The 24,486-nt window shown below is 43.6% G+C and overlaps 1 protein-coding gene across 2 annotated transcripts in view; it reads left to right on the top strand.

Moving 5' to 3' along the window:
- hmcn1 (hemicentin 1) overlaps positions 1–24,486 on the top strand; it is an 82,061-nt gene that overhangs the window by 51,621 nt on the left and 5,954 nt on the right. For both annotated transcript variants that reach the window (XM_085774845.1, XM_085774844.1), the window contains exons 34-93: positions 57–226; positions 474–628; positions 1,201–1,324; positions 1,516–1,617; positions 2,384–2,560; positions 2,701–2,852; positions 3,063–3,186; positions 4,977–5,152; positions 5,270–5,366; positions 5,949–6,071; positions 6,223–6,378; positions 6,858–7,139; positions 7,257–7,424; positions 8,378–8,491; positions 8,639–8,725; positions 8,838–9,029; positions 9,142–9,315; positions 9,412–9,525; positions 9,703–9,848; positions 9,966–10,116; positions 10,403–10,600; positions 10,695–10,808; positions 10,900–11,087; positions 11,516–11,612; positions 11,721–11,882; positions 11,987–12,100; positions 12,203–12,405; positions 13,017–13,098; positions 13,208–13,339; positions 13,446–13,595; positions 13,757–13,916; positions 14,019–14,143; positions 14,248–14,431; positions 14,983–15,080; positions 15,166–15,444; positions 15,540–15,736; positions 15,861–15,942; positions 16,175–16,311; positions 16,412–16,553; positions 17,001–17,145; positions 17,262–17,389; positions 17,474–17,630; positions 17,815–17,936; positions 18,092–18,256; positions 18,562–18,669; positions 19,228–19,365; positions 19,446–19,580; positions 19,691–19,960; positions 20,166–20,356; positions 20,480–20,693; positions 20,823–20,957; positions 21,050–21,240; positions 21,341–21,422; positions 21,626–21,895; positions 22,165–22,335; positions 22,437–22,607; positions 22,762–22,932; positions 23,093–23,263; positions 23,418–23,588; positions 24,310–24,480. In XM_085774845.1, the coding sequence (XP_085630971.1) occupies positions 57–226; positions 474–628; positions 1,201–1,324; positions 1,516–1,617; positions 2,384–2,560; positions 2,701–2,852; positions 3,063–3,186; positions 4,977–5,152; positions 5,270–5,366; positions 5,949–6,071; positions 6,223–6,378; positions 6,858–7,139; positions 7,257–7,424; positions 8,378–8,491; positions 8,639–8,725; positions 8,838–9,029; positions 9,142–9,315; positions 9,412–9,525; positions 9,703–9,848; positions 9,966–10,116; positions 10,403–10,600; positions 10,695–10,808; positions 10,900–11,087; positions 11,516–11,612; positions 11,721–11,882; positions 11,987–12,100; positions 12,203–12,405; positions 13,017–13,098; positions 13,208–13,339; positions 13,446–13,595; positions 13,757–13,916; positions 14,019–14,143; positions 14,248–14,431; positions 14,983–15,080; positions 15,166–15,444; positions 15,540–15,736; positions 15,861–15,942; positions 16,175–16,311; positions 16,412–16,553; positions 17,001–17,145; positions 17,262–17,389; positions 17,474–17,630; positions 17,815–17,936; positions 18,092–18,256; positions 18,562–18,669; positions 19,228–19,365; positions 19,446–19,580; positions 19,691–19,960; positions 20,166–20,356; positions 20,480–20,693; positions 20,823–20,957; positions 21,050–21,240; positions 21,341–21,422; positions 21,626–21,895; positions 22,165–22,335; positions 22,437–22,607; positions 22,762–22,932; positions 23,093–23,263; positions 23,418–23,588; positions 24,310–24,480 (9,305 nt within the window). The remainder of the gene's footprint in view (positions 1–56; positions 227–473; positions 629–1,200; positions 1,325–1,515; positions 1,618–2,383; positions 2,561–2,700; positions 2,853–3,062; positions 3,187–4,976; positions 5,153–5,269; positions 5,367–5,948; positions 6,072–6,222; positions 6,379–6,857; positions 7,140–7,256; positions 7,425–8,377; positions 8,492–8,638; positions 8,726–8,837; positions 9,030–9,141; positions 9,316–9,411; positions 9,526–9,702; positions 9,849–9,965; positions 10,117–10,402; positions 10,601–10,694; positions 10,809–10,899; positions 11,088–11,515; positions 11,613–11,720; positions 11,883–11,986; positions 12,101–12,202; positions 12,406–13,016; positions 13,099–13,207; positions 13,340–13,445; positions 13,596–13,756; positions 13,917–14,018; positions 14,144–14,247; positions 14,432–14,982; positions 15,081–15,165; positions 15,445–15,539; positions 15,737–15,860; positions 15,943–16,174; positions 16,312–16,411; positions 16,554–17,000; positions 17,146–17,261; positions 17,390–17,473; positions 17,631–17,814; positions 17,937–18,091; positions 18,257–18,561; positions 18,670–19,227; positions 19,366–19,445; positions 19,581–19,690; positions 19,961–20,165; positions 20,357–20,479; positions 20,694–20,822; positions 20,958–21,049; positions 21,241–21,340; positions 21,423–21,625; positions 21,896–22,164; positions 22,336–22,436; positions 22,608–22,761; positions 22,933–23,092; positions 23,264–23,417; positions 23,589–24,309; positions 24,481–24,486) is intronic.

The raw sequence follows: 24,486 nt of genomic DNA, 5'->3' as shown, positions 1-24,486 counted from the left end.
CACACATGCACACAAAGCATGCACAGATATTCAGTGTAAGAGCTGGTGTTTTCCAGGTGGTACAAAGATGGGAAACCAGTCAGACAGGGCGAAGGGCTGCGAGTGGCGGCCAGCGGGCGACGGCTGATCGTGTCCCGCGCTCAGGTGTCTGACACCGCTCGGTTTCAGTGTGTGGCCTCTAATGAAGCTGGAGACCACGAGAGGGACTTCAATGTGGTCGTCCAGGGTAAAACACTTAAATGCTTTGTCATCTAATCTGACACAAAATTAACACTAATATTTTTTTTAGCAACCAATAGTTGAATGTTCTTATTATAATATGTAATAAATCTGATTTATGCTTTAAATGCCACCATAAGGGACACTCTCACTCTGGGTAAATACTACTCTGCCTTTTAGTCATTCCCATCTTCCTTATTAACTTTTGTAAAGTGTTTTTAAGGATTTAATTTTATCCTTTGCACCTCCCCCAGTTCCCCCGTCCATCCGCACCACTGGGCCGGCTGAACGATCAGTGGTCCTCCACAAGCCCATCACTCTGGAGTGCATCTCCAGCGGCATCCCTCCTCCCAGCATCACTTGGCTTAAAAATGGCCGACCTGTCGACACGACGCAGGAGCACCTCAAGGTCGGCTGCTTGATTGATTTGTTTATTTTGATCATTATGACATACGACCGGATTATGCACAGCTTCAGGTTAACCAAAGTTAAGTTTAGAGTTTTCAATGCTCCCTGCGTTTTACGTAAATTGTCAAACATGAACATAATTTCAGTGTTTAAGACTGCTAGTTTTATTTCTAAAGCCTGGAAAAGAAGATTATTTCCCTTGAACCTTGGTATTGTTTTCCTTTTCTTTTTTTCGGATAATGGTTTTGAACCCGTTTGTTTTCTTATTTCTTTAATGTGTTGATGATATGCTCTGGTCCCGGTTTGTTTTCTTGGTGTCTTCCAACGTTAATTTCATCTTTTGAGGATTACAATGCAAAAATTCACACATTTTGTTTTATATTTGTAATGGCAGTCAGTGACCATCGACACTTTGAGTTTGATCTATTGATGTTTAGCAGCACATGTGAAAAGTTACAGTGAAAAATCTCTCCCCGTAACTCACAAACCCACAAACACTGCCATATGTACAGTATCCATATATCTTTTATACCGACCATTACCAGTGTGAATTCACGCTTGTTTCTCTCACAGCTGGAGTATGCCGGCCGAACGCTGAAGGTCACAGAGGCAAGACTGGAGGATTCTGGGAGATACACCTGCCTGGCCACCAATGCAGCTGGTGAAGCTCAACAGCACATTCGGCTCAGCGTCCATGGTAACGTGAAGATAAACACAGCCCCTCTCCCTGCATGTTTTATTCCCCCGCCTCGCTCATCTCCTGGTTTCTGTCATACATTTTCCTTCTGTCTTTGTTCTGTGTGTGCAAAGGGACTAGGAGGAGACATGAGAACATCATCTAACCAAATTGTTGTCCTTGTGTGTAATACTCTGCGTTGTGTCCCTCAGAGCCTCCCAGCATCCCTTACTCTGGAGAGATCATCAACCAGACCATCCTGTCGGGGTTTCCCACCGAGCTTGAGTGCAAGGCCACAGGCAGCCCATTACCTGGTAAGACAGCTCGCCAACGTCCTCCTCTGTCCCGTTGTGTTCGCTCACAGGCCGCAGGGCGTAGTTTCCTCCCCCACTGCTCTGTCAGAATTGGCCCCACTGCTGCTTTCCTTATCTTTAACCATTAACGGAGCAGCGGAAAATTGATCTCAGATGACTCCCCACAGGCGACCTCGCGCTTTGTTCCCACTGCCTTTCTCTCCAGTTGGATGTGCTTCGCAGTGCAACAGTTCGGTGCAGATAAGCGGTCGCATTCCAGTGTAAATGAACTTTACTTGAGTTGTTTCTGCAGTTTTTTTAGAACAGGTGTTGATTTCCAACTGTCTTCTCCTAGTGCGTGTGAAAAATGTCTCGTCAGAAATCAGTTATAAACTCCCAAGCAAAAACATAGAGGTTTTGTTTTGTTTGTCAGATATTTAGCTTTGTCTGTCCTGCATCACTTAACATGACACATAAATAAAAATCTGTGTCTTCATGCCATCACCGTTGCACAACCACAAACAGTCAAACAGTCTGAGCATCAAAACAAAACATTGTGAAGACACTTTTAGTTTGTATGTCCACAGATTTATTTTTGGAGATCTGCTTCAACTTTAAACTCATTTATACCAAGGCTAAAGAAAACATTGTTGCTTCCTATTAAATTGTTGTTGTGTTGTTTCTTCACAGTAACAGCTCTTGAACAAGTTATTTGTTTTCCACTCTGATATATTTGATTTTGATGTATTTGTTTTTTGTTTTGCTTTGAATTACCGCTGTGCTTCAGCTATCACTTGGTACAAAGACGGCCGACCTCTCACAAGCGCAGCTGGGGTGATGATGCTGAAGCGCGGCCAGGTGCTGGAGATTGAGCGAGCTCAGCTGTCTGATGCTGGCATGTACAGATGTGTAGCGGTCAACCTGGCTGGAGTTGCAGAGATATTCCACAGCCTGCAGGTGTACGGTGGGTAACATTTCTGCCATATTATACGTAAAACAATCCTTATCCTTATCCAGGAATGCTTCCCTATGATAAGAAAATGACTAAATGAATGCTATCACAGATTAATGCAATTATTACTCTCTCTCTCTCTGGTCTCACAGTGCCTCCAGTCATCTCCAGCCGAGGTGGCACAGTGACAGTGGTGGTGAATGAAGCTGCCAGGCTGGAGTGTGAGGCCACCGGCGTTCCTCTGCCCAGCCTCACGTGGCTCAAAGATGGCAGCCCCGTGGCGAGCGTATCGCATGGCATACAGGTGCTGGCAAAGGAACTGAATGAATGAATTTATGTTGGAATTAAACTGTGCAACACTTTGTGATCCATAACGTTGATGTATTTAACCAACAAAACAAGATTGTACATGTATATTATACTCAGTTTTAAAAACTCAGATTTTGTTTTTAGGATAAATGTGGGTTCATATCTGCTGAGTCTGGTCTCTGATCTGTTACTGTCTCCCTCTCAGGTGCTGTCTGGTGGCAGAGTGCTGTCTCTGAGCAGTGCACAGGTCAGCGACACAGGCAGATACACGTGTGTCGCCGTCAATGCCGGCGGAGAGCAGAGCAGAGAGTACGACCTTCATGTTTATGGTGAGTGAATCACAGTGTATGCTGCGCAGCATACATGTACACACAGGTACAATCTTTACTAGTTTCTTGACATTTATGTGTTGGAAATATTTGAAAAATCATTTTGAAGTGTTATTTGTATATATACATTTTTAAAATTCTTTAAAAACAGTAAAAATGTTTTTAGTTTTTGTCTCGTGTTTCGTTAAGTATTAAAAGATGGGCAACAACATGTTCTCAGCAAGTGTTTTGGATCACAGATGTAGCCTTTCATAAGCCAACAATGATGTAACTTTTATCACTGTTACGACCCAGACTTTGAAAAATTTCTGCACTACATTACAGTAATGTCATGCTTTTTTTTTATATATTTGAAAGCTTTGAAATGTGATTGAATTTGCATATTGAAATGGTTGTAAATTATCTCAGTTTAAAGGTTCTTGGCAGGAACAGACTCCTCTCCTTAGCACACAATCTTTTCCTTTTAATGTCTTTTCCGTGTTCCACTTCTTGTTTTACCAACTAATATGGCCAACTGTAGTATGTCTGTCAACAGAGCACCAGATCCAGCACGAAACATTAAAAGAACCGACAATTTTTTTGAAAAGGGCCTTGAGCGAAACATGTGCTTGTGCAAGAGGAAGTGTGATCTGACTGAGTTTAGCATTTCAATAAACCTTGTCACTTTCCTGCACAGAGCCGAGCTTGACGGCAGATCGGTTGTTATACAAGTCTAATCAAAGCTAAAGTCACTGAAGTTATAGGAGACAAGTAGTTTACATATAGGAGACTGTAAAGTCTGTGCTGATGTGCGTTTGTCCCTGTGTGTCTGTTTGAACGCAGCGGCACAAAGAACACAAACATCTACATGACATGCATTTCCTCAGAAAGATCAAAAAGCACTTGTCCAGAGAAATAAAGGCAGATTTGTTGGGGTAATTGCTACCATTCTTCGGCAGCTTCCTGTGTCTGGCCAAACACTGAGCAGAGGGCCTGTTTCTGTCCGTCCCCGATGACTTGTCCTCTGTCCGTCCAATAACCATAATGCAGAGGAAATTGCCCTGCAGTTATTATCTAGACCAGGCGAGATTCACCAGAAAACGGCGGCAAATGAAATACTGAAATACTGATGAACAGATGGTGGGATGAATTAAATCGCCTTTTGAAGATGTTCTATTTAAGGAGTCCAGAAATTGTTGCAGTCAGGATGAAATTCCTGAGCTGTTGCACCAAAGTTGTAACGTAACTTTTTTCCCACAGTTTACTTCTCTGTGGTTCAAAACTGTGTGTTTCAGCCCATAAAAAAAAGTTCAGTGCCAAAAGCGAAACATGTCCACCACTCATCCAGATTGTAGTAAATCTAGTTAATCAGCCTCAGCAACACCCGATGTTGTCTGTGATGATACTAAGTGCAGTCACAGGGGACCAAGAGACATACTTGTGGGACTTTGTTTGCTCCCGAGTCATTACGCATCTCAGTGCATGTTAGCAATTTCCATACAGATTAGGTTTCATCAACTTCTTGGAAATGTAGCTACCCTGATTGTTAATACCACAAAAAATGTTGAAGTGGTTTAATGCTGCTGTCATTGCCCGACATTGAGTTGCTTAAAGAGCACCAGATGCCCAACTTAGTGGAGTCGATGCATCTCAGGAAGCAATTATTCTTTTCAATTATGAGGTAATAAGATGAGTTTACAGCGTTGAAAGTGGCTCATTGGGCCAAGTTTCAAAGTCAATTCGTGCAAAAGAAGAGCAATTGAATAAAGTGAGGAAACACCGTCAGTAGCTCGTCTCTGTGTCTGCCACAGTGCCGCCAAACATAAAGGGTGAGGAAGTGAACGCCACGGTGATGCTCGGCCGTCCGGTGGAGCTGCACTGCCAGAGCGATGCAATCCCACCACCCACCCTGTCCTGGCGCAAAGATGGCCGCCCGCTGTTCAGGAAGCCTGGTCTGACTGTATCAGCGGATGGGAGTCTGCTCAAGGTAAAGTTGAAGAGTTAAACTAAATCTTTTTGTGATGTTGCACAACCTCAATTGCTGACTTTTCACCCAATACTCTGTAACTTAGTTTTTAAGATGAATTTTTATTGTGTCTCTCAGGTGGACAGTGCCCAGGTGCAGGATTCAGGCAGGTACACCTGTGAAGCCACCAATGTTGCTGGAAAAACAGAGAAGAACTATAACCTCAATGTCTGGGGTGAGTTTCTTTCTTTCACGTCAAATTTGTATTCATGTGCTGTTCTTGTTAATAAAGAGCAACTACCAGTTGTACGTTGCCTGGTTATGTTTTGTTCATTTGTATTTGTTATTTTTTTCTGGTGGTGTATGTGTGTGTTGCTGCTTGTCTGGAACAAACTGTGAAAATGAATGAATTTCCCCTCGGGGACAATAAATTATGAATCTGAATTGATTTTAACAAGAGGGAAATATTAATCTGAATTCCTCTGTGTAAGTGAAGCACTGACTGCTGACAAGGCTGAAACAAGAGACAGTTTTGTTATTGATTGTTTGGTACCATAGTTACATGTGTTTGTACAGTACAAGTCAGAGTAATTACATGACTGGAGTGTGTTTATGTAAAAAAAAGAAGAAAAAAAAAGAAGACGATTGAAATGCTGCTGTGTTTAGATGTTTGATGTTTTCTTTCATTTTCACAAAGCAGTGTTTTGCAGTCTACTGTAAGCATCTGCTGTACTTGTTTTAAGCTCAGGTGAAAATTCAACACTGATGTCTGACTGAGATGTGTGCGCCTCCCTTTGGCGTCTCCTCATTATTACAGTTTCTCCCAGCATCCGCGGATCAGAGGAGGTGTCACCTCTGACGGTGATCGAAGGAAGTCTCATCGCTCTGGTGTGCGAGTCCAGCGGCATCCCGCCTCCGAGCCTCACCTGGAGGAAGGATGGTATGTGTGTGTCTGTGATTGTAAGAACAACACAAAGTGACAACAAGAGCAAAAGAAATAATACTGTATGGACATTGTATGATGCACTGAGCACTGTGTGGGTGATATGTTTTGAACACTATACCTAAACCTGCTTACATCTTTCATGCAGGTTCTGAGCTCAAGTCAGACCAGCGGCTCAGAGTTTTGTCGGGCGGTCGCCAGCTGCAGATCTCCAGTGCTGAGAGGACGGATGCAGCCTCCTACACCTGCACAGCCTCCAGCGCAGCCGGCACCACCTCCAAGGAGTACAGCCTGCAGGTTTATGGTACGTATAGCGCTCCTCATTCATATTAGTGAATGAATGAATGAATGAATTTATATGCACCAATTAAGGTGCCCAGCCTCTAAGGGCTTACAAGACACATTTCATATTTTAGACAAAAAAACAAAATCATCAGGGTACAGAAAAACAAACACCACATGGAATTCACATAAACAATTCACTTTTTCTTAGTGTCCAGGCACTTTTTTTATGAAAGTAGCTATAGTAAAGACTTCTTTTCTGAAGAACCATTCCAACTTTACCTCATCTTCAGCCCCAAATTAGTATTAGTAGTTAGTTAGTAGTACAGTAGATAGTTATTTGTAAAACAGAGAATATGATTGTTTTATATGATAATTGGAAAATTACAAATAAAAGTGTTTAAAAAAAATAAAGAAAAAAGAAACCTGGTTTACATAAACAATGCAATGCAAGAGAATGAGGGAGCATGTGCACCAACTCACCTGCTTTTCTCACTTCAGTCCGCCCTTCCATCAGACTCAGCGAGGGCGACAGCAACGATGTCACCGTGACAAAAGGAGGGGATGTGACCCTACAGTGTGCTGCCGAGGGTGTGCCCCGACCAGCAGTCACATGGCTGAAAGACGGACGGCCTATCACAGGCCAGCATGGCGCGAAGGTCCAGAACGAAGGGCGGCTGTTGCAGATTAAAGACGCCAAGGTGTCAGACACTGGACGCTACACCTGCATCGCTGTTAATGTGGCAGGGCAGGCCGACAGCAAGTACGACATCAGTGTACATGGTATGATTTATTGATTGTTTTCTAAGCTACATTTAGGCTTTAGTGCATTTTAATTGTAGAGTTGAAGTCTTACATTTTCATGTTTTCCATTTCCATTATTCCATCTCGTCTTTTTAGTTCCACCGAGTATAATCGGTCAGGTGCAGGTGCCAGAAAACGTGAGTGTTGTTGTGAAGAACCCAGTAGCTCTGAACTGCGAGGCCTCCGGCATCCCTCTCCCTGCCGTCTCCTGGCTCAAGGACGGTCGACCAATCAAAGCTACTAGCTCGGTGCGCATCCTGTCTGGTGAGTTCCTGGACTTCTTTGAGCTTTCTCTGACATTGTTGAGAAGTTATTCTTTAAAAACCTTTGTTTTCTAAGCCACTATGTAGGAGCACACTCGAGGACTAACCCTAACCCAAAATGTTCCCAGGAGTAACTTGAACTGTTTTGCTCTGAATCGAGGTTTCAAAAGCCAAATAGTTGCAATACATCACCAGTAATAGCCTAGGATGTAATGGGATCATTGCAGCTGGGGCCAAACTCAACAGACAGATCTGTGAAAGAAGACGAACAGGAGCAATTACTCTGAATTGTGTTTTTACACATTTCACAAGACGTATTGGGTGCCTCCAAATGAAACCGTGGCCCCTGAACTTTAACAAACTGTCTAAATTGTTCACAAAGAAAAGAGTGTTAGATTATTTTTTTTGGCATTTGTACATGGGTTTATGATAATGAATTAATTATCTGCAAATCAAATGTATTCAGTGAGGGCTGACCACATAAGTCTGATTAATGCATGCTGTTTGAGAGATGATAATGTATAATGTATAATGTATGTATATGTGTAGTCACAGGACTAGGTTCATACAGAAGATATAGTCCAGAAGGTAAATACAATGCACTGCAGAATTCACTTCATTTGTTCCTTGTTTGCTCAGGAGATTCTCACGATCCCTGTTTGAAAAACAAAAGCTGTTTCCACTGACACACGTTCAGTTTTAAATCTCACTAAAACGGCTTGTAAATGTTTTAACAGCTGTGAGCCTCAAAGCCCAAATTCTTTCTGTTAATTGATCCCACTTTTCAGAGAGGGCTGAGTTAGTTTCAACAAGCTTTAAAATGTTGTTTACACCTTCTTGGGATGTTTTCCCAGGGATGTGAAAAAAGGACTTTTGAACACATGATTGTAGATAAATGTTTAAAAAACAAAAACACAAAAAAAAAACCTATGTTCTATCTTGTTCGATCTGTAGGAGGACGAAGCCTGCGGCTAATGCACGCTGCAGTAGAGGATGCTGGGAGATACACCTGCATCGTGTCTAACAGTGCCGGAGAGGAAAGGAAGAACTTTGACATCGACGTCCTCGGTAAAGACAATAAATACCTGGAATCAAGGCTAAAATCTTTTAATGGTTCACATGTTTACATTTATACAGTACATCGGTTTAAATAGATGCGCTGAACATTGACAGAGAGTGAGAACCATTTAATCGATAATTTGTCTAATTCAACAGTCCCACCGAGCATTGTGAACGAGGGAACAGTGGTGGATACAAAGGTCAAGGAGAAACACAACATCACGCTCACCTGTGAGGCATCAGGTAAGTGACTTAATGTACACACTGTATGTATAAATATATGTACATACTGTATATATATATAAACTTTGTTAATGAGAAATATCTTGCTCAATTCTTCATGTAAATTTCCCAGGTAATCCTGTACCAGAGATTAATTGGCTGAAGGACGGACAGCCGCTGGTCCCTGACAGACGCCACCAAGTCTTATCTCACGGCCGTTTCCTCCAAATCTCTGGCGCCCAAGTTGCAGACACCGGCAGGTACAGCTGCCTGGCATCGAACAGTGCGGGGGATCGCAGCCGGCACTTCAACCTCAATGTCTTAGGTACAGACACAACTCTTTAATCCTTTCACAAACAAAATATAACCAGAACATTTGAAATAGATTAAAGTCACACTCTTCATTCTGGTTTGTTTTCCTGCTCTTTCCTCGTCAGTTTCTCCCACCATAGCCGGGTCGGGTCCTGATGGCTCTGCAGAGGAGGTGACAGTGACTCTGAGCAGCCCCACCTCTCTGGTGTGTGAAGTCCAGTCCTACCCCCCCGCTCTCATCACCTGGCTCAAAGACGGCACTCCGTTTGAATCCAGCCGCAACGTGCGAGTGCTTCCAGGTTCGAGACCACAACTTTGTAACGAAAAGAGCCAAAAAGAATTGAACAGAATTCAACAGAGCTAAATAAATGGACTTCATCCATCGTCTTCCACAGGTGGGCGAACCCTGCAGATCCTTAACGCTAAAGAAGAGGATGCTGGGAGATATACCTGTGTGGCCACTAATGAGGCTGGAGAGACACTGAAGCACTATGAGGTCAAGGTTTATGGTGAGATGATTTGGTTGTAAATTGTTGTTACTGTTTCCCTGTATCTCTGAGAAAGTCTGAAATCTCAGTTCTCCACCTATTCATATTGTTTAATGTGTTTATAAATCAACTATAAATACTCAAAAATAAATGCATATAACATACCTATATCAATATTTAATACGTTTTTCACTCCAGTTCCCCCACAGATCAACAAAAATGATATCCCAGGGGAAGGACTGGCCCCCAAAGAGGTGAAGATTAAGGTCAACAGCACGCTGACCCTGGAGTGTGCAGCCGAGGCCTTCCCCACTCCAGCACTGCAGTGGTACAAGGATGGACAGGTAGTCCACTCCCTGTCTCTAATGTTTTGAAATCCGTCTGCTAATTAGTTGTTAAAAAAAATAACCTCCAAAAGTCACTTGACTCTCCCTGATCTGATTCCTTCTGTTCCTGCACAGATCTTGCGAGCAGACGACCATGTGTCCATCACAGCCAACGGTCGTATTGTCCAGATCAAGCATGCCCAGGTGTCCGACACTGGGCGCTACACCTGCGTCGCCACTAATATAGCCGGAGAGGATGAGAAGGACTTTGATGTAAATATACAAGGTGAACTGGGTTGACTGATGCAAATGTGTTAATTGAAAACTATTTGTGCATTTAAAGGGCTCGAAGAGTATGAAAAAACCTTTGATCTCGTGCTCTCTTACTGAAAATGTAACATACCTGAAGAAATCTATAGTGCATTTAAAACTTTTAATTTCCTTTGAGATGCAGAACAAATAAACTTGATTAAGTAAAATAGTAAAAAATTGTGTTTCCAATCACAGAATGAAATAAAATTTAAAAAATTGTTGAAAGAGTGGTTTAGATATTTTTCCTCTCTTCTCCTCAGTACCACCAAATTTCAACAGGCCCGGTGGAGTTGGTGATGCAACGTCTCCCCCAGGCTTTGGAGGGGATGTTCGGGATGTGATACTCAATAATCCCATGTCTCTGTACTGCGAGACCAACGCTGTCCCTCCTCCGACACTCACCTGGTACAAAGATGGACAGCTGCTGACCTCCAATGACAAAGTTCTGATCATGCCGGGTGAGACGGACAAAGAAAACAGAAAGAAAGAGACGGAACAAGACAGAAAAAAAGGTGTTTTATGCGTATTCATCTTTTACCGTTTTATCCTCAGGCGGGCGAGTGTTGCAGATTCCCAGGGCCCAGGCTGAAGATACAGGCAGATATACGTGTGTGGCTGTAAACGAAGCAGGAGAAGACTCCATCCAGTACGACGTTAGAGTGTTATGTGAGTAAAAACACTTCTTGTGGTACAGATATCACTCACTGTGTTAAAACAGAGCAGCCTGTAATAATTGGCCATTTCTACTCTGCAACAGTGCCTCCGTCCATACGGGGAACAGACAGCGACTTACCTGATGAGGTCACAGTTCTCATTAACAAAACCACCCACCTGGAGTGTCAGGTGGATGGAAACCCAGCCCCCAAGATCACCTGGTTTAAGGACAACCAGCCAATCAGCTCTGATGGTCCACACCGAATATTGTCCAATGGGAGAACACTTCAGGTAACAATCAGGAAGCACAGTCAAGAAGCTATCAAATCAAATCTTAGGTGAAATTGTGAATTTTCTTGACACTTGATCCAACCTATGTCTTTGATATTCAGTGAACTTTTACATCTAACTGCAACGGTGCATACGGCGCAATTTGATCTCAAGTGGGCCAGACCAGTAAAATAATGGCATAATCACCTATGAATAACAAGAACTCTAAATATTTCCTTTGTTCTTGAGCAAATAAATCCTCCTTTTACAAAACGTGTTATGAGCAACCTAAAATTTCTTGAGGAAAAATACTTGCAATTTCAACAATACATCTTCTGGCGAGTGTGATTTTCACACTTGGCAAATTCATCCCTTATGTTTGACACCTCTGTCTTACAGGCATATAATGTACAGTAGAGTTGCATTGAGTTTGCATCTCCATCTTTCAGGTGTTAACTGCTCAGGTCTCTGACACTGGGCGCTATGTGTGTGTGGCCGACAACGTGGCTGGGAGTGCAGATAAATCGTTTAATCTCAATGTTCATGGTGAGTCACGTGTTTGTTAAAAGAGACACCAATTAAAAGATGAAGTAGTTCTCTCCTGTTGTCATTTTTCTACTACTATTACTATGCTTTCTCATGTTTTCCTTTCAGTTCCTCCCACCATTATCGGCCTGAGCCCTGAGAACGTGACAGTGGTGGTGAACAACTTTGTGTCACTCTCTTGCGAAGCTACTGGTTTCCCCCCTCCCACCTTGAGTTGGCTAAATGATAAAGGCCCCATTCAAGGCAACACAAATGCACTCATCATGCCAGGTATAGCATGTAACAAAAGGCAACAAGTGGTATTGCGATTGAAAGAATAAACAGGATTTCCAGTACAAACTGACTACAGCATCTGTGCCCATTTGTTCCCTCAGGTGGCCGCACGCTGCAGATCCTGAAAGCAAAAGTATCCGATGGAGGAAAGTACAGCTGTGTGGCCATGAATCCAGCTGGAGAGGCGTACAAACACATCTACCTCACAGTTTTTGGTCAGTCTACATGTGCACACTGAGCGTCTAACTTTCACCTCTCATTTTACTTAATAAACTGACAGTCTGTGTTTTTCTGTCCTGTCCCCCGTTGTTTACCAGTTCCTCCCAGTATCAGGGACAGCAGCGGAGACTCTCCGGTGGTGGTGAACGTGCTTGTAGGTAAATCAGTGACCCTCGAGTGCGAGTCCAATGCTGTCCCTCCTCCCACCATCACCTGGTACAAGAACGGGAGGGTGGTGACAGAATCGGCCAACCTGCGCATCCTGGCAGAGGGACAGATGCTTCAGATCAAAGGCTCGGAGGTGAGATTTGTGTTTTTGTGTGAGATTTTGTGGCTTTTAGTGCAAGAGAAAAGCGGAAGCATTTAGTGAAGATTGATCGGTCAAGGAGAAGAGCGATGAGCAGTAGAAGTCAACACTCTTCTAGCTGTCCATATTTAACCTTATAACTTAGTCTATTCTTCAGGGAGCCACATTTTATCCATACGTGTGTGAATATTATTCAATAACATTAGCTCACATTATTTGTATATCACAATACTTAACTTAGAGAATATGTGTATTTAATCATGAAGCTGGGGGGTGCTATGGTTACAAGGTGTTTTACAGCTTTTTATAGACTCATCCTGTCTCTGAGGGTCTTATCTCGACCACAGTTGCTATGGTAACTGCCATTAGTGATTGGGAAGCTATACACTGTCATATTTTCTAGAAATAAATAATACACCAATTTTTACAGTAAGGGACATGTGTGTTTTTGACCTGTGGGGAAATATGACCTGATACAGTCTAAAGTACAGTCCTAATGGTTAATCAGTAGATGAATAAAAGATGGAGAAATCCCTTCAAACAAATGATAGTACATGTGAATTGTTTTTTGTGCATCTGCTTTATGTGTTGTTTCTCTTTTTCAGGTGTCTGACACAGGACAATATGTTTGCAAGGCCACCAATGTTGCTGGCCAGGTGGACAAGAACTTCCACTTGAATATTTATGGTAGCGTCTTTCTAAATATTGGTTTATTCAAAATATCAAAAACTCATAAAAAGGAACAACATTTAACACTTAATGTTAAAGAGAAATCTCTCCCTCTTTCCCTCCTCAGTACCTCCCAGTATTGATGGCCCAGCAGAGGAGAGAGTGGTGGAAACCATCAGTAACCCAGTCATCTTTTCCTGTGATGCCACTGGTATCCCGCCACCCAGCCTCACTTGGTTGAAGAATGGACGACGCATTGGTATGCGTTTATGATTTATTATCAGCCTGTGATATAACTAGGTGCAAGTAGCTCTGCCAGTGTCATTTAATTTGATGCCAAACGTCTGAACTTGTTGTTTCTTTAGAGAATTCAGAGTCTCTGGAGATGCACATCTTCTCAGGAGGCAGCAAGCTTCAGATCGCACGGTCACAGCTCTCTGACAGCGGCACGTACACATGCTTGGCCTCCAACGTGGAGGGAAAAGCACGTAAGAGCTACCACCTCACCATACAAGGTAACTGCATGTGTTCAAGTCTCAATCCACTGTGGAAAAATTAGTTAAACTTTTTTGAGACATAATAATGCGTAATGTGTAATGCCATCTAATTCATATGTAACTTCTGTGTTAACTTACCAGATAATAATTTGCTGCTAACACCAGTGGTTTTGTCTTAGTCCCTCCCAGTATCTCTGGATCAGAGCTGCCCAGTGAGATGGGAGTTCTGCTAAATGAAAGCATCCAGCTGGTTTGTCGAGTCCAGGGAACCCCACCTCCAACCGTCCAGTGGCTGAAGGACGGAGAAGTCATCAAGAATGCAGATAACAAAGGTCTCAGGTACAGTTAAGTCTGCCAAAACAAGCAAAAAAAGAATTAAATGCAAGGAAAAGTTATGCTATAATAATCATAACAATGATGCTATGTTGCCTTTGTGTTCAGGATCAGTCCAGATGGCAGCTCACTCACCTTGATCAGAGCTCACACCACCGATAGTGGCAAGTACACCTGTGTGGCCAGCAACACTGCAGGAGAGGAGGACAGGATATTCAATCTGAATGTGTATGGTGGGTTTATTCTCATTTACATTTAAGCAACTTTGCCAACTTTAAAGTATAATTCATCTCATTTGTCCGTCACTAATTTTTTTACTCTCTGTTTGTCCTGTCAGTGCCTCCTGTGATAGACGGCAACACGGAGTCAGCCGAGGAGTTGACCACAGTTCTGGACAGTTCGGTCAACATTGAGTGCGTCGCCACTGGCTCCCCTCCTCCTCAACTCAACTGGCTGAGAAACGGCCTCCCGCTGCCGGTCTCCTCCCACATACGGCTCCTCTCTGCAGGACAGGTGCTCCGGTAGGTCAGTGGACAGGGTGTAACACATGGTGATGCTTTAGGAACAACTTTCTCTTGTTTCCTATACATGGGGGATGATGGTCAGACATTTTAATTTGATGAAAAAATAGAAAAAGCATGCACATCCCTAAGTCTAAACGCTGGTTTCGTGTCAGAACCCTTTTAAGACATTTTAATTTGAAATAATTGCTAAATAACATCATATGGGTATGATATCGGCCAATCAGGATATCTTCATCTCATTTGTGAGAACCCTCACTATCATATTTGATGACCAATTTTCTGTCTCAGAGCATGTTGCATCCATCTTTCCTTCATGACACTTTGCACTATACAGTATAAGACAAACTGGGCCTTACGTGGATCAGTCTTTCACTTCACCTCCGCTACTGCAATGCTTTTTTGACAATTGGTCAAATACGTTGTTTATATCCATATGTGCAAATGTAAGATCTATATGGAGTTTGCACCTCTTAGTGAGAGTGAAAAGACATCAGGATTTTCACATCTTGTACCATTTTTACCATCTTTTTTTTTTTTCTATCTGCCAGAATTACACGAACCCAGGTGTCTGATGGCGGCACCTACACCTGTGTTGCATCAAACAGGGCAGGTGTGGACAACAGACATTACAATCTGCAGGTGTATGGTGAGTAGGAAAATGTTTTTTCTCAAACACTATTGTCCTGTTTGCCAATGCATGATAATCAATTATCTCGTCTTGCTCTCCTCAGTCCCTCCTGGTCTGGATGGAGCAGGGAGCACAGAGGACGTAACTGTAGTCAGAGGAAATGTGGTGTCTCTGTTGTGTATTGCCGACGGGACGCCGGCCCCCACTGTGTCCTGGATCAAAGAGGCAGTGACCCTAGTCCCTGACTCTCACCTCAGATTCCTCAACCTGAACACCACTCTACAGATCAGCCAGGCCCAGGTCAACGACACGGGACGCTACACCTGTGTGGCTAACAACACCGCCGGTCAAGCGAGCCGCCACTTCAACCTGAAAGTGCTGAGTGAGTATAAAGAGAGGAAAGTGATGCAGACGTTTTGCAGGTGTCATTTTTTAAGAAACACGGGCCAAGTAAGACAATACCATCTTCTCGTTCAGACCCTCCACACATCAAGGGCTCAGGTGTACCAGAGGAAGTATCGGTGGTGGTCAACAACGTCCTGGAGCTTCACTGTGAGGCCACAGGTATCCCCACACCCTCTCTGACCTGGCTGAAGGACGGACGCCCTCTCCCGCAGACTGACAGTCTGCGCCTCCTCCGGGGAGGAGAAACGCTCCGTGTGGCTTCAGCACAGGTCAGTGACCAGGAATAATTAGGAGTGAAATCCCTCTTCTCATCATCACTTCTCCATAAACCGACGGAAATAAACCTATTATAACTGCAGCTCTTATCCTTTTTTCTTTCACACTTGTTCTTAGTTGGAGGACACAGGCAGATACAGCTGCTTAGCCAACAGTCCAGCAGGAGACGATGACAAGGAGTTCCAGGTTCGAGTGCATGGTAGGTAACATAGATTTGTATATACACAGTGTGTTTCTTTATTGTTTTTTACATATATATATAGAGACATACTCATACATACATACAGATTCATACTGTACATAGCTGTATTTTCTCTATTATTCTTTATCAAAGAAAAAGAAAAAATAAGATATTTAATTTTAGTTGAAATTTGTCTTGGTTATAAAATCCATGTGCTCACACCTTTATCTGTTTGGTTTCTCTGTCACAGTCCCCCCTAACATTGCGGGAGAGAGTACACCTCAGAATATATCAGTGCTGCAGAACAGACAGGTGACTCTTGAGTGCAAATCGGACGCCGTTCCACCTCCAACTCTGACCTGGTTAAAAAATGGCCAACCGCTGCAGGTAAGAAATATAAAGACATAAAACACACAATTATCCATAAAATATGTGATTTCTCCTTAGGTTTATTCACAGATAACTTTTTTTTCAAATCTCTCTGCAGGCCTCTGCCCGAGTGCGGATTCTGTCTGCTGGCCGCTACTTGCAGATCAACGTGGCTGAGCTCAGCGACAGGGCTCAGTATACCTGTGTGGCGAGTAACATTGCTGGCAAGACCACACGGCAGTTTAACCTGGCTGTCAATGGTACAGTTATAGTTTTTCAATGTATATACATACTGAATATTTTGAGTTATACCCTTTCTAATAGCCCTGAAGAAGAGGATTTGTCTTTTTACAATTCCTTCCTTAAATATTGTGCTGATAACAAATAACAAATGACAAATATATACAGTATATATGTACAGTATATAGGCATATGCAACTGTAAGTAAGTACTCAGTCTAGATGTGTTAGTTGTGCATATATTGATGAAAATGTGTCCTCTGACTGAAACCTTATGTAATTATTTGAATTTGTTTTTTTTTACTTTGTTATAACATTGTCTGATTATTCTGTTTTATGTTTTTTCTCACACATGTTTGGTAGTTGTTGTTTTTTACGTTATAAAATCTTTAAAAAATGCAAAAGAAAAAAAAAAGGTAAAAATAAATGTAATCCATATATCTGTCAACCTGTCAACTGTTCCCTCAGTGGCTCCAACTATCAAGGACGGCCCACAGACGGTGTCAGTCCACATTGACCAGCCGGCAGTGCTTGAGTGTATTGTAAGTGGAGTCCCAGCTCCTCGTGTCACCTGGAGGAAACATGGTGCAATATTGGCAGGAAACAACCCCAGGTAAAGACAAATGTCCCACAGTACTGATGTTATCACCGACTGTATCCTCAAACACTATTACTATCATTATGATACAACTGTTACATTTCTGGTCCTATTTGTATGAATGTGTACAGGTACACGTTTGCAGAGGATGGGTCTTTACACATCCACTCTGCTCATGTGACTGACACGGGACGCTACTTGTGCATGGCGACAAACCAGGCCGGGACGCAACGCAAGAGAGTAGATCTGCAGGTTTACGGTGGGTAATAAATAAAACTTAATCTCCATCAACCACAAATACAGGCTCTCAGTAATATTATGATCCCTGCTTCTCTTCTTTCAGTGCCTCCTTCTATTGCCGACGGTCGCACCAATGTAACGGTCACAGTCAACGTTCAGACCACCCTGTCCTGCGACGCCTCCGGCATTCCCAAACCCACTGTCAGCTGGAAGAAAAACGGTCGAGCCCTCAATACTGACCAGAACCAGAATATGTACAGGTTGATCCAGGTTTTCTCCCTCTCCGTTTCCTAATTCAAGATCTTAAAAAAAAAAAACTCATCTCAAGGCTTCACAGAAAGAAACAGATCTCAAAATTTAGAATTCTTTTATGGGTAAACCAAATAAAATGTTCAGTGCAGTTACTCTCAAATGCTGACTTAACCTGTTTTCCATTGTTTCCAGATTACTATCATCAGGCTCCCTGGTGGTTATAGCTCCCACAGTGGAGGACACAGCAGTGTATGAGTGTGTGGTCTCTAATGAGGCAGGGCAAAACTCCAGATCCATCAACCTCACCGTCCACGGTCAGTAACACAGCATTATTTAACAGCTTCAACATTAAAAATGTTTTTTATCATGCACATTTATTTCCACATCTAAAAAGTGTGTCAATCAATGAGAAAAAAACACATAATTTTAATGCCCTGCTCTCACCACTCTCCTCTCTTCTCCCACACAGTTCCTCCATCAATAGCAGATGAGCCCACTGAGTTAACTGTAACCAGACTCTCCCCGGTGGTCATCGCCTGCACTGCATCTGGTGTCCCTGAGCCCACGATCCACTGGACCAAGGACGGCATGAAGATTCCCAGAGAGGGACAAGGATACAGCATCCTGCCCTCAGGTCAGCATGATGCAGATACTGTTCAGTGAAGATAATTAAAATGTAGTTGTGGATAAGTTGCCAGTGCAGTTACAATTGTAACTCTGATCTCATTTAAAAGGAGACTAATATTCATGTTTTATAATCAAAATGTTACACAGGCACAAACATTCACAAATGTATGTTTGTATTGGCCTGGCCTGTTTTTGGACAAAAAAAAAGACAATATAAGATCCATGTAGAAAACAGTACAGTGTCTTATTGTCCTACGAGTGGGACCTTGGGAAATAATTATGCTGATGAGGTCTTTGTTATTCTTTCCTCAGGACCAGTGGAAATAACCTCCGCTGAGCTCAGTCATGCTGGACGCTACTCATGCACAGCGAAGAACGCTGCGGGCTCCACCCAACGCCACATACAACTCACAGTGCAGGGTAAGAATAAGTCAGGAAACGGTGCATCAAATTCTGACCTTAATTTATTAATTGTGTTTTTCTTTTGTTTGATGACCACAAGTCTCTACATGGGTACAGTATATCATTTAGTGAAATTACTCTTAAACATTTTGGCTTATGTTTATTTTTTTTTCAGTAGATTGAGATCTGATTGTGTATGGCTCCTGAGACTTGGCCAGACACGAAGAGTAAAATAATCACTTACTGTATGTGCTGTGTCTGACAAGGTTCCTGCTTTTGTTCCTAATGGAGCTGTGGTGACAGATGTCCAAAAACCTTCCTGCATCTGGAACAAAATAACCAAATCTGGCCATTTCCCAGCACCTGACATAGAAATGGGGGGAAGAGATCTCATTATTTGCCTCAATACTGAACATCATTAAGGATTTTCAGCATCAGACTTAATACATTTCAAAAGCTTTTTCTTTAATTTAGGATTATATATATTAATTTTATGCCCCTACTGCTGAATAAAATCTGTTGTTTATATTTTTGTCATCATTCTGAATGACAACCATTTCCCATCTGCCTCCTCAGAGCTTCCAGTGATCCAGTCCCACCCACCTGCCTTGGATGTCATCCTCAATAACCCCATCACTCTGCCCTGCAGGGCCACAGGCTCGCCCAGGCCCACCATCACCTGGCAGAAGGAGGGCATCAACATACCCACCACAGGTAAATCACCGTGTCCGTGTGTGGTGATGATCAAACTCTCAGCAGTGAGTCATAACATCATGCCTTTTGCTTTATGCTAGGTGGAAGTTTCACTGTGCTGCCCAATGGAAGCCTGCAGATCTCCAAGGCTTCGGTCTCAGACTCTGGTACATACATATGTGTGGCTCAAAACCCAGCTGGCACTGCACTGGGGAAGACCAAACTCAAAGTACAAGGTACAGTAGGTCACATGTAAAGTTTTGCACATCAACACTGATTCATTCTCTTGCTAATATTGCCCTATACTGACTGCATGTGACATCTCTGCCTGCGCTGTGTCCTGCAGTGCCTCCTGTGATCAGCTCAGAGACTCAGAAGTACCTGGCACCCGTGGACTCCTCCGTGACGCTGCAGTGCCAGGCCGACGGCTCCCCTCCTCCCTCCGTCTCATGGCATAAAGACGGGCAGCCGCTGAGTGAATCTGTGCGACAGCGGGTTCTCGGTTCAGGCTCCCTGCAGATCGCCTTCATCCAACCCAGTGACACTGGACGATACACATGTACAGCTGCCAACGCAGCGGGAACTGTCAGCCTCGAGATGAGCCTCACTGTACAGAGTAGGTTGTGGTCATTTCACTGTTATTTGTATATTTCTGGTGTGTTCACAAATTTATCTTGATTTTAAAACCACAAAGATGATGTTCCTGCTGCTTTACCAATGCCTTTTTCCATAAAGTGATCCAGCTAATTTGCCACAATCAGACCAATATATTTATATTGTAATATAAGTGGAAATGAAAATTGCACCCCTTACCCTTGCAGTTCCTCCATCCATCCGTGGTGGAGAGCAGGAGGTGGCAGTGGTGGAGAGCAGCCAGGCCCAGCTGGTGTGTGTGGCAGAGGGGGTTCCTCATCCCAGCCTGTCCTGGGAGAAGGATGGTAGTCCTATCAGTGAAAGCACAGGGGAGTACACTATCCTGCCCTCTGGAGAGCTGGTTATAGACATTGTTCAGGTAAGAATTATGTTTAGAAAATAAAAAGCAGCAAGTTATTTATCTGCACTAGCTTTTGGGAATGCTAACAATACATTTTTAACACATACTAAGCCGATATCTTGTGTCTCTACTTGGCACCAGCCTGATGACGCCGGTAGGTACACCTGTGTTGCCACTAATGAGGTGGGGCAGGACAGTCGGACAGTGACCCTGGCCGTTCATACCCACCCTGTCTTCACTGAGCTGCCCACTGATGTGGCTCTCAACAAGGGAGAACGCCTTCTGCTGGCCTGTGGAGTCAGTGGCATCCCCCCACCCAGGATCACATGGGCCCTCAACAACAACATCATCCCAGGTAAGGAAACGTCTCCACATATCACACCACAAAATCTTTTTTTTTATGTAGCTTTGTGTCATACATTAAAAGATAAAATTGACATTTTAACTATGTTTTTCCCATAATGTCTTTCTCTGAATGCTGTAGTTCATTATGATCATATGAACGGCCGAAGTGAGCTGGTGATAGAGAGAGTGAGTAAAGAAGACTCAGGCACTTACACCTGCGTGGCAGAAAACAATGTGGGAACCATCAAATCACTGGGCTTTGTGTATGTTAAAGGTAAGAACAACACCACAGTGTCATGTTATTTCACCTGTTTAGCTCACACGTTAGGTCAAGGCAGATGTGTATGAATCTTTTTTCTGTCCCAGAGCCTCCAATTATTGATGGAGACATTCATGCTAATCGGATTGAACCTCTTGGCGGTAACGCCATCCTGAACTGTGAGGTCCGCGGTGACCCCCTGCCCACCATCCAGTGGAGCAAAAGTGGAATAAACATCCAGATCAGCAACCGAATACGTCAGCTGGACAACGGCTCTCTGGCCATTTATGGCACAGTGGTAGGAAAACATGACATGAAATGAGTCTACTCTAGTATAATCATCATTTTTCCCTTGTTATAACAATGAACTATGCTTATTTTTTATGATTTGTTTACAGAGTGAAGATGCAGGCAACTACATGTGTGTGGCAACAAACGATGCTGGGGTGGTGGAAAGGAGTGTCACTCTTACTTTGCAAAGTAAGTGTCTGTCTTCCTCTGTATCAATCCTATTCATTATCTGGCTTTTCTACATGAACAGAATGTGAATCTCATCTCATCTGATTTAATGTTGCTATTTAAAAGGACATAGTGACATAATCAGGTGGTATTTTCTCCAGTTGTCTGGCATAATAATTACATGATAATTAGACAAGCACATGGCACCACCCGTCTTCTTCCAGGTGCACCCACCATCATCGTGGAGCCAGTGGAGACAGTGGTGGACGCTGGCACCACAGTTGTGCTCAACTGCCAGGCAGAGGGTGAGCCCACGCCCATGATAGAGTGGTCTCGCCTGGGGCGCCCGCTGCTGGGCATCAGCCGCTTCTCCACCCTGTCCAATGGCACCCTCAGGATCAGCAGCGCTCAGAAGGAGGACACTTCTGAATATGAATGTGTGGCAAGAAACCTCCTTGGATCTGTGCTGGTCCGGGTCACACTGACTGTACGAGGTGAGCTCTACTTTATGCATCTTTTTGATTGCACCTTATTTTTGAGTCAGTTTCCATTTTGGACGATAACAAGTGTAGTTAAAACCAACAAAGAATTTTTGAGAGTTTGTCCGTTACAATCTCAATCAGAGATCTCAGATTTACTCATCTTCTTTATATTTATCTATTAATCCTTTAAGAAAAAACCCCCAAAGGAAATAAATCAAACAGCCCAAATGACCAAATGGAAATTTGTATCTCGTGTTAATGTGGATCGATGTCTTTTTCAGTACATGGGGGCTACTCAGAGTGGGCAGAGTGGGGTCCTTGCAGTGTGTCCTGCGGTGCTGGGGCACAGAAGAGGGCGAGGCGGTGTAATAATCCACTACCGGCCAATGGAGGACGCCACTGTGCAGGATTGGACACAGAAACGCGCAGTTGTCAGGGAAAACCCTGTCCAGGTAAGGATGATTTTAAGACTGAGAGGCAGAGGACTCATGTCACAGCATGTTCTTTCAGACTGTGAGCCGATAGAGAATCTGTAACCTGTGTCCTTCTGCAGTGGATGGTAGCTGGTCGGAGTGGTCTCTGTGGGAGGAGTGTTCTCGTACCTGCGGTCAGGGCAACAGAACCAGGATCCGGACCTGCAGTAACCCCGCCGCTCAGCATGGAGGCCGGCCATGTGAGGGGAAGGCAGTGGAAGTCATCATGTGCAGTGTCAGACCTTGTCCAGGTGAGCAAACAAAATTGTATCCATTTCAACTCATCTATTCTATCTTTAAAGACTCACACAAATATAAACTACCTATAATAGATTGCATAACCACCAGAATCAAACTTTATAAATATAATGCAAAAGCTAAGTCTCCGTATGTATGCTCCTGCAGTGGCAGGTAACTGGGGGTCTTGGCTACCATGGAGCCCATGCAGTGAGACTTGTGGTAAGGGTATGCAGTCCAGAATCAGGCTGTGCAACAACCCTCCTCCAGCCTTTGACGGGCCGCAGTGCGAGGGCACAGACACCCAAACACAAGTATGCAAGGAGAGGCCTTGTCCTGGTAAGGATTGTCCTTTATTCTAAAATCACATTGAAACTGATTTTAGTTCATATATATGTCTGTTCCTCAGCAGATTTAAGTGTCAACACTAAAAGAATGGTTCAAATATTAAGGTCTAGATGACTGATTGTGTTGTATCTTCTTTTTGTTTGTTCTTCAGTGGATGGGAAGTGGTCATCCTGGGTGAGCTGGGGAGCCTGCAGTGTTTCCTGTGGAGGTGGGACCAGACAGAGGACACGTCTTTGCGCGAACCCTGCCCCTCAGCACGGCGGCAGGCAGTGTGAGGGCAACGACGTGCACATTGACTTCTGTAACAGCGAGCCATGCCCCAGTGAGTCAGCTATTACTTGGCTTTAGATTTTACAAATGCATGACAGGAAAAACATTTTTCTATATCTGTACTATTTGTAAAGAATGTCTGCTTAAATGGATACCTACTTAACATTTGGCTTCTCTCTTTTCCTTTCTGTTCTACTGCCTGTCAGTCAGTGGTAACTGGGGTCCATGGAGTAGCTGGGGCAGCTGTAGCAAGACATGTAACGGGGGTCAGATGAGACGCTACAGGACCTGTGACAACCCCAGACCTGCTAATGGAGGGAGAGCGTGTGCAGGTGCAGATACACAGATACAGAGATGCAGCACAGCAAACTGCCCGGGTGAGTAATCTTGTTTGTAACTGTGTTGAAGTGACGTCAATGAGGGTCAGGGTGTAGATGCTCGTAGAAATGTTTAAAAAGCTCCTAAAGTGAAACAAGAAATGTCTCTAAGTGCACTCTAAATCAGTAGAACAAACCTGTTTTTGCATTTCATGTTGTATTCCTTAACTGTTTGGGTGAGAAAAATGGCAACAATTCAATTACTGTATTCATGAAAAGCTCAGTAATACAAACTGTGTTCACAATTTTAAAGGGATAGTTCAACATTTTTGGCAAATTGGCCCATTGCCATAATCCCTATAGTTTTCGTAGTAGGTTCACCTTTAATTGTCGGTGCGAGCTATTTTTAGAACGGCGGAGCAGAGCCACAAGCTGCTCAGAGCTACGCTACGGAGGCTAATGGGATTTCTTGGTTTCCCTCATCAAACTCATCAAATACACAATCCAACAACTCCAAAACGCTCTGGTGGACAAGTTGTGGCCTGCACATTCACCATGCTATGAAATAATCCCAAATCCCATTAGCCTCCGTAGTGTAGTTCTGAGCAGCTCACAGCTCTGCTCCACCGTTCTAAAAATAGCTTGCAATGACAATTAAAGGTAACAAACCTACTCCTAAAACTATAGGGATTATGGCAATGGGCCAATTTGCCAAAAAAAGTTAAACTATCCCTTTAATGCACTGCTCAATGTGTGGTTAACTAACTTGACATCATTGCAGTTGATGGTAACTGGGGTCCATGGCAGCCGTGGGGGGAGTGCTCTGCTTCCTGTGGAGGTGGAGAGAGAACACGTGTCCGACTCTGTAACAGCCCGTCTTCAAGTAACGGTGGCCGGCCATGCCCAGGAGACTTTTCACAGCTCTCCAGGTGTAACACTCAGGCCTGCCCAGGTAAGA

Source organism: Trachurus japonicus, chromosome 4 (assembly GCF_045865225.1).
Source record: "Trachurus japonicus isolate A0001 chromosome 4, Traja_1.0".
NCBI lineage: Eukaryota > Metazoa > Chordata > Actinopteri > Carangiformes > Carangidae > Trachurus > Trachurus japonicus.
This window is presented reverse-complemented; position numbering and strand designations above follow the sequence as displayed.